This window comes from Bremia lactucae, linkage group LG6, assembly GCF_004359215.1.
Source record: "Bremia lactucae strain SF5 linkage group LG6, whole genome shotgun sequence".
Classification (NCBI taxonomy): Eukaryota; Oomycota; class Peronosporomycetes; order Peronosporales; family Peronosporaceae; genus Bremia; species Bremia lactucae.
In genome coordinates this window covers 3,272,036-3,281,249 of record NC_090615.1, presented here as the reverse complement: position 1 = coordinate 3,281,249, position 9,214 = coordinate 3,272,036, and the positions used below count along the sequence as shown (strand labels likewise).

Here is a 9,214-nt window from a genome sequence, read left to right as displayed (position 1 = left end):
GAATGTGAGGAGTTTTAAAAATGGCGATTGCAAGTACAGTGGCTAATGGTGGACAACTATATGCTCAAGGAAAGGGGTCAACTTACGAATGGACGTACGATGAAATTGGCCAATGCATTCTAAGTCACGCAACTACGTCATAGTTACAGCATTGACGGTGAACGGAGTGATTGTGTATATTAAGTAAAATCAAGCAGCCGTTATTGTTAACAGAGTAACTATTGGACACATTGTTTGCAGTGATTAGCTGTTCGCATGGATGTGAGGCAACACGAGCAAGTTGAAGTGGCTCAAGCTGTTGAAAGTGTTAGTATTTTGTGGCATGCTAGTCTAGGAAATATCTCAGCAACGAAGATGAAAGCCGTATCACAAGCATGTAATGGAGTCCCCTCGTACGAAAATTTTTGCGACTCTACTATTTGTGCGGGCTGTGCGGAATGAAAGATTACAACGAGCCCATTCGCGCGAAAGTAAGGAAGTGTTGTAAGGACAAGTGGTTTTCTTAAAGTTATTCACACTGATGTAATGGGTCCACTGAAGCCAAAATCCAAGGGTGGAGTACAATTTTTAGTGACATTCATTGATATTTATAGCAAATTTGTGTATGTGTATCTGCTGGAATCAAAGACGCAGGTATTTCATCGATTTCGTGAATAAGGGCTCTTGCTGAGACTCAAACTGGTTGTAAGATCAAGGGCATTCGCAGTTCAAACGGAGGGGAATACGTCAGCAAGCGGGTCAATAAGTTCTGTGTGGAAATGATATATTGCATCAGACTAGTGCAACATACTCACCGCAACAAAACGGACCTTCGGATGGGTGAACCGTACTCTAACCGAAATGACGAGAGCAATCCTCCATTACAACAAATTGGATCGCCAGTGGTGGGGCGAAGCTGTAATGACGGCGGCACATATTATTAACATCACCGAATACTGCACGCCGTGATAAAAGCCCGTTTTAAATTTTTACTGGAAACAAACCGAAACTTGACTATATTCGTGTTTTTAAGTCATCTGGATACGTGCATCTGTATCAGAGCGGAAAACGAAGTGGTATGCGATATCTCATCAATGCATTTTTTAGGATATGCTGCTAATTATAAAGCATACCGTGTATGGGACAGCGAAGACAACCGATTCGTGATCACTCGTACAGTCATGCTTGATGATCTCTCACCTGCCAGTTATCGTAATGTGGTGTTTGCTCACAATAATACTGGCCACCAGCAAAACCAAGACTTAAGGGATGATAGTGATAATGAAGCTGATACTGTGAGTCCAACACCCTCTCTACAAGTTACAGCTACAGATATGGAACTTGATGATACTAACTAAAACATGAAAATGGAAGTGAGTGAAGCTCCAACTCTAGACCCCTTGTCAGTAATTTCGCTTGAGGGGGCTTCTAGGCCATATCCAAATGAATCTTATGGAAATTGTAGCTCAAGCGAAGCACTGATAAGATAACCAGTCGAATATGTTACTCAATTTTGAAGTTATAATTCACAAGGGCTTGCAGAACATTCAAATATTCGGTAGTTACTCACTAGTAAATCGTATTGTGTACAATGGCGTCTCACGACTCGAATACCGATCTCACGACCAGTACTCTAGATTGGCAGCTGGCATTGATCAAATGTACAAGTAAAATGGTATAACTCCTCTACTTGCCAACGAAACACATGCAGTCACTTTGAGCATTGACTCAGGTGAACCAGATCCTAAGCGGCCTCGACTACGTGCCGTTCCACTTCTTTCTGCTGAGTCGGGCTCTGAACTAATGTTTTTAACATTGGAGTTTATTAACTCAGACATTCCAGTGTCTAAAACACCGACAGACTCATCCAATGATCCGCGCCAATAGCGCTTTTGTTGCCTAGGAAAGGTGGGTTCATGTCTCTCCGAAACTTTGCTAGAAACATTGCGCGTGGCGCCTAAGGTCTTAGACCTCCAATCGATCCATGGCTCATGGTTTTGTAGCCAGGCCATACCAAGCATGAAATAATATCTCGAATCCAAAACAAGGACGAAACAGCGTTCCATACCATCAAAGTCCAGAAACTTTATACCTAAGTTCAATGGAACTATGGGAACAGTGACAGGAGTCCCAGTCGCTAAGCGAACAGTGATTGTATCACCTTCATGCGCTTTAAGCGCCTCAACGTATTGTTGACTTCCTTCAAGGGAGAGGCGCCGAGCATATTGCAAGACGCTCCAGAGTCAATTAAAATTGACCACGGCTTATCAAAGCCCTTTACAGTCGCTTGAGCGACTAGCAAGCCAGGCTTGTACTCTTGCCCCCTGCCATTAAGCACTGAGCTAATTGGGGCTAGATTCTGTTTATTCCCACCTCCTAGAGGTTCAACAGAGCCTAGGTCTTCCCCAGTAAGGTGCCCCGCACCTACTGGGTATCGACGTTTTTCCGCACCGTGCCAAATCTCTGGTATAGGTCGGACTTGGAGCTCTTTCGAGCTTTACGCGAATTTCGTTGGGAGCAGGCGGGACGTAAGGGTTTCGTGCTTCCGCACATATAACATCTACGGATGGTCTTATGCTGTTCTACAGCTTGAAGAGCCTCCTCTCCTTCCTCCAAGAGGCATAGATCCATGAGTTCCGCTCTATTAGACGGAACCCATGTGCTCGAAGAGCTTGTTCGGTATACAGGCGTGCTAACGCGAGCAGACTTAAAGTCGAACTCGGCGCGTAGCGCTATGGCACCTGCCTCTTCGAAAGTAGCAGGATGAGATCGGAACAATTCCGTCCGGGCAACGCCCTCATCGATACCCCCCATGAAGATTGTTACGACAGTTGCTTTTTGCATCGGGTCTTGATGCATAGATGCAGAGAGAGCTCTCAACTCCTGGACAAAGTCCCCTAGGGTTCGTTTACCCTGTCAAGTCGCTAGGAGCCGTGCTCGCATGCGATAAACCCGATCAGGCGGTGCAAACATGCTCGGGTTTAAGCGAATCCCATGAGAGAAAAGCGTCGTCTATGGACGTGCTGCCCGATAGTGCCCATTCCATGGCTCTACCTCCAAGTTTGGAAATGGCCATAGCCACCTTTTGCCGTTCTGATAAGAGCAAGGCGTATCAATGGACATTTCCATCTGCTTAATTCAATAAGGGAGATGGTCTCCCTCTTTCCCTCAAATGTCTTCACATTAACAGCTAGAGGGCGAGCCCTCGGCTCTGAGTCAGGTACAGAGATGTACCGGGTTGGCATAGATGCCGCTAAGTGGTCCTGTACCTGACCGATCAGGGAGGCTTCGTACCGCATGAAGGATTCAAGCCTTGCATGCATGACCTCTGGTCCCGGAGATAATAAATTTCACGTGTTCAAGCCCAAAAAACGTTTTGAGCTTGTCATAAGCGACGCGTTGCGGTTCGGACAATTCTGGAACCTCTTCCATTTTCGAGAGAAATTAGTCTTGTAAGGACTCAGGTGTAGATTGACTACGAGTGCTACCAGGTGTAGCGGAGCTACCTCGCTCCTAAAGTCAGAGGAAGACTTTCAGACTCAGAGAGTCACTTAGTTCCATTGAACGAATGGGTTCAACAACTCAGGGAGTTGTACAAGCTATTTAAGCTTAATGAATCCTAGTTCAAGGGATTCAGGGGTTCGTAGAACCAAGTGGCAACTAGTGCCCAAGAGGATATACCTTAGAAAGGCTTCTATCTCTTACAGATCAACGCGCAAGCCTTAGGAAGGCATGCGCAAGATCAAAAGGGGAACTGCACTTTATTTAATTGTTTAAATCTAAAAACCTTCCCGAGCTAATTTAAAATAGATTTCGGCCGCCAGATTTTTATCTGGCGGCGACGATATTTGTTACCATAATAAATGGGATTTAAGTAACTAACTATTTTAAAATTAGATAAAACGGTATAAAGTTAATGTACCACAACAACGGTTCTCCAACCGATGTGTGCCCTATGTCAGTTTTCTTTCTACCTCACACAGTGTTAAATAACATTGTTCATATCTTTGACTTGTGCCAAAGATGTCGTGCAAAAAGTAAAGTTTATACGTCACGGAATCTTTGTCATAGAATTTCAACCACGCTGCACCTCCAAAGTAAAAATGAGATCGAATTGTTGTCTGTTACGCGAAAAGGCGGTAACTGGTTTTTTCTATGGCTTGATTGGACAGTTGTATATGTGTGTAGTGTGATTTTTATCATATGCAATAGCCGAAGCTGACACTGTTGCGCTAATGATTAAACGACAACTGACCCCCGGTACAATGACGTACATATCACTTCCTTTCTACGATAGAATTTGGTGGAGTATGTGGCTGGCTACCCTTGAACGGCAAGGTTTTGACACATTCGCAAACTTTAATAATGAAGCTCTTTATGACATTACTAGGTGTACTCGACGAAGCCGCGATAATGACTTCTGAATACTTTTGTTCGAGCTCGTCGTAATCTCTTTCACACTCCGGCCCCACCACGTGGACTATCTATCTAGCAAATGGACTTTATAAGTCTGTCATTTGGCAGCTAGCTTTGTCTCTGCGCCATGATGTTCATGCAGCTGCCATTGGAACATCATTTCAGTCAAAAGGCTGTTCTCACCGTGCACTACTGCTAGAAATAGTAATTGCCGGAGGAAGTAAACTCCCCGTGATGCGTGTCAAAAAGGCGAAACGAAATTAGTCTATCGTGAAAATAGAAGGTCACGCTATTGTCAAAGCTAACGACAGAGCTACATGCTTTCTCTGGAGAAGGGTTTTCACGACAACTAAGACCACTCAACCTTAATTTAGCTTTGTTCGCCCGACCACGAAATCAAGCAGCACGCCAAGACACTTCTACGTTGGGCATTGGTACTGTTCGCGTGTCGATATGCCGGAACTATGACGTGACCAGTCAGTACGCGTCTATATGCATAATATAGTAGCTTTGTCAAAAATGTATTTGTTTGCAGGAGCACTCGATCATTGACAGCGCTTCTCGCTACACCACAGTTTCTGGTCATTCCTCTCACAATGGCTTCATTAGGTGTGCCTTGCTATGTCATCCGGCGCGCAAAACCAGCTCCAATTCTCCACACGGCAGAGCGGTAATTCGAATGTAGTCCACCATCGAGTCCCTTAAGTTAAGAGCACATAAAAATGCTGCGATGCGACTCCAGTCGGTAGAAACTAATGTCGTTAATCTGCAAGTCTTTATCATGCTGTACAACCATCAATTATCGCTTGGCAAACAGCTATGATCCAAAATGTTGATTATTTATTCGAGGAGCGTAACGATTTCTTAATACTTTATGGTGCAATTCTTTAAACGGACAATGGTATAAATTTAGAAGGTTGCTAGAATTTATGTATCCTTGACAGATCTCTCTCTACATAGTAATTGACAAATGGTGACGGTGAATTTACCTCTCATTAGTCGTCATCGTCGTACTCCAACGTAAACTCAGGTTCAGCTGTATCGACTTCATCATCATCCGCTAAGACCTTGGCTCCGGACGATGGCTGCTCTCCATACAATTGATAACCAGAACCAGAAGGCGGTAACACAGAGACATTATTTGAGACGTAGCTACGATCTTGGACTTCGCTTGAGTAGGACGGTTTTTGAATCGTATAGGCAACGCCGTATGGAGGCGGAGCTGAGGATGGATAGCCTTGCGGAGGTGCTACCAGGGTGACTTGCGGCGACGCAGCGGTCTTAGTTGTATTAGCATACGATGCAGAAGAAGTACCGCGATCGTCGTTTGGTTGTTCATTATGTACTTGAGGTGCCACGTACGTTCTAACTTGAGAGAAAGGAGGGGCATTAAATGAAGGTGGAATAAGTGTCTGCTGTTCCGTCATGCCTTGTCGCAGACCCGGCGACGGTTGCCACCGGCTACCATTTAGTTCACTATTTGCAGCGGGCCTTGGTGGGTATCGAGCTGACTTGTCCAGCTCTTTTTCTCCGTGAGCAAAGCTGATAGAGACGTCAAAACAGAAGAGCCCACAAAAGGGAATCCATGATCAGAAAACAGTCCATTTGGATACATAAAAAAAATTCAAGGTAATTTAGTAGCCATCTATCGAGGCAGATGGCAATACTGCTATTTGAATAGTACCTGCATTTATCTCCAAAGCGACACATTCCCATCGGGAAATTGTTACACAACACAGTTTTGCGTTTACTCTCAGCAATTTCTGAACGGCTGCCGCCTACTATAGCGGCCTGTGAATCATGAATGTGCCTGCAGTCATTCAATGACAACGATCGAGACATTAGTATGCAAAAGAAATCAGATTTATATAAAATACAATTATAAAGTGTCAAGTGACCACCATACCAGCAACGGTCGCCAAACGTGCATCTGCCAGCTAAATAGTTTCGACAAACTTCTCCAGAAGTTCCAGGCACGCGGTTGCCAGGACTCCGTCGATCATCCGAGCTAATAAAAGGAGCTCGCTGCATATTCGCCTGCTCGTATGGGTTCGCAGTCTGTCTACCTAAGCCTCTAGATTGAGGAGAGCGTACACTTTCACGCGGCCAGCTGAGGCCTGACCCATTAGAAGGGATATTTCTGTTCCACTCTTCGTGCCTTGAGGGACCTCCATGAGAGGATTGCAATATTGCGGTCTGACGTATAGATTCGGGTGGTAATACAAAAGCAGAGCTGCTATCTTGACGATGATTTTCGTCTTTGTCAAATGACGTAACTATTGGGGCTGGCCTATCGTTTGGGTGCATATTGTCCAGCTTTGGTGGCCCCCACCGCGATCCGCGAGCTTTTTTAAAGTCACGGTCATTTAAAATATCAGCGCGGTCATTCAAGTCTCTTTGCACACGATTGCTTCCAATTGGATTAGTCGGTGCATCACCCATGATACCAACGACACCTCTACAATCAAGCTGCGGGTCTTCTCGTCGTTGCTCGTCGTATTGTTGATGATTGTAAGCACTAGCGTTGTCTTTTGGGTCTATGCCTTCATCGAATGAGTCATTGTAACGTTGTTGCTCTTGCTGCTCACCGGCCAATTCCTTTTTCTGCTTAATAATAGACAGCAATGAGGCCAACTTCCCTGGCGATGTGCGCGGCGTGCCATTTTCCGAACGGCTCTCCTTTAATACGAAATTATGGTCAGATTCCAGTTATTACAGTAAAACTAATTTTTTTAAGTAGCATGTACATGTCTAGAAGACAGGTAGTCACGTCCGCCTGCGTCTTCTATCTGCTTGGACGTATAAAGTCCGCGCTTCTGCCACTCGTCAATCACGTGATAAACTTTTGGCTGCAGTACATTCAAAAGCATCAAAAGTTAGCCTCAAATACGCTATTTTTTTGCGAATAGCACTTTTGACCTGGAACTGGTTCGGAACTTTTTTTACGGCAGCGATGGTGTCCGACATCCGAATCAAAAATCGCTTTATATATGCGTCCTTTGGGTTTTTCGCATGAGACTGTAGCAATGTGTACAGTGTCAGCTCCAATACAATATAATGCATCTATATGCATCCATAAGTGTATTACTTGTCTAATGATGGCGTCAATAGCATACAGCCCTGGTAAACATCGAACAATTAGAAATTTGTATCAATGCAACAAAGGAAAATAGTTTTCATTTACCAGCCAATCGGTGCTCAATCTCAGCCTTCCACAAAAAGGTTTCAATGTCGTGCACAACGTGCTTATAATGCTAAGTCACACCGATTTGAGTCAGAACACACGCTGCTACAAAACTGCTGCCGTTGGTACCTTAGAGTAATGCGCTGCCAGCTTGGCAACGGCGCCAATACGGCTCTGTGAGACCCCTTTGGCTGTAGAAAGACCTCCTAGTGCTTGCTTAAGCTTCTCGGAACCTTCCCAAGGTCCTGAGCGTGAGCTCTTTTGGCCTTCACGATGGTGCTCGTGGCCCCCCATACCACAGCGCTTTTCTAGATCCTGAAAATTCAATGTTGTGTCGCTAACGCAGATACGGCGTGTCGTACTTTAGTTAGCCTTATTAATAAAGGGCTGACAATTCATTTAACTTTACTAAATATTTTATTGACCTAAATTTCGCATATTAAACTACATGCTTTATAACTTAATTACAAAAGTGTGCTAACTTTTTATCTCTTTGCTTATAACAATTTGTAGGATATTTAGTAACGCCAAAAAAAACATTCAATTAAGAAGAATTATTAACGCCTTCACGTACTGATTATAGACGAAAATGGTGTGCACTAAGTTGCTTACAAAAATGCTTCCTTTTTTGTCTCACGCAGGCAGCAAGTTTTGAAAATCTAGAAGAGCTAGTCCAATATAGTTACAACGTAACGATTGGATATATTCGTCTCTGAGAAGTCGGAACTTCTTGAACTTAAATACCAAAATTTAAATGCCCAAAATCACATTTTGAACGGAATTCGTTGCGTGTTGAGGTAATTTTTAGCTTGCTAAAATTCTAACAATAGATGAAAACTATATAATTCTAGGATTATAAAATCACATTTACACTCTTATTTAGTATTTGCAGTAGGTGTGTTATATATTTTTATCATTCATGCACCACTTAACCCATTTCGCGGCGATTGTCGTTACAAGTAATAACTCACTATAGAACACGCTTTAATGATGCAAGCCTGCCTGAATAATTAAGCTCACCTTGCATTTCTGCGTTGGCCATCTCATCAACTTTGTAATGGGGTGTAAATCGGTTGGAGAAGCGTTGTTGTGGTACATTACTTTATGGGCAAAATACCCTACTATCTAATTTTAAAATAGTTAGTTACTTAAATCCCATTTATTATGGTAACAAATGTGGTCGCCGCCAGATATAAATCTAGCGGCCGAAATCAATTTTAGATTTTTTTTTTAGCGAGGGTAAGATTTTTAGATTTAAATAATTAAATAAAGTGCAATTCCCCTTTTGATATGTAAGAATAAGAAGCCTTTCCAAGGTATATCCTCTTGAACACTAGTTGCCACTTTTGGTTCCACGAACCCCTGATACCCTTGAACTAGGATTCATTAAGCTTTAATAGGTTGTACAACTCCCTGAGTTGTTGAACCCATTCGTTCAATAGAACTAAGTGACTCTCTGAGTCTGAAAGTCTTCCTCTGACTTTAGGAGCGAGGTAGCTCCGCTACACCTGGTAGCACTCGTAGTCAATCTATGCTTGAGTCCTTACAAGACTAATTTCTCTCGAAAATGGAAGAGGTTCCAGAATTGTCTGCGCGTCGCTTATGACAAGCTCAAAACTTTTTTTGGGCTAGTAC

General features: G+C 43.5%; 1 protein-coding gene across 1 annotated transcript; it reads right to left on the bottom strand.

The window, feature by feature from the left end:
• Positions 1-4,312: 4,312 nt before the first annotated feature.
• On the bottom strand, positions 4,313-7,873 carry CCR75_000132 (uncharacterized protein; the record flags this gene model as incomplete). Its single annotated transcript, XM_067958240.1, has 8 exons — positions 4,313-5,937; positions 6,080-6,205; positions 6,302-7,074; positions 7,143-7,244; positions 7,315-7,458; positions 7,484-7,515; positions 7,580-7,649; positions 7,709-7,873. The coding sequence occupies 8 exons, from the start codon at positions 7,871-7,873 to the stop codon at positions 5,391-5,393; spliced, it is 1,959 nt and encodes a 652-aa protein (XP_067818302.1). The 3' UTR covers positions 4,313-5,390.
• Positions 7,874-9,214: the final 1,341 nt, after the last annotated feature.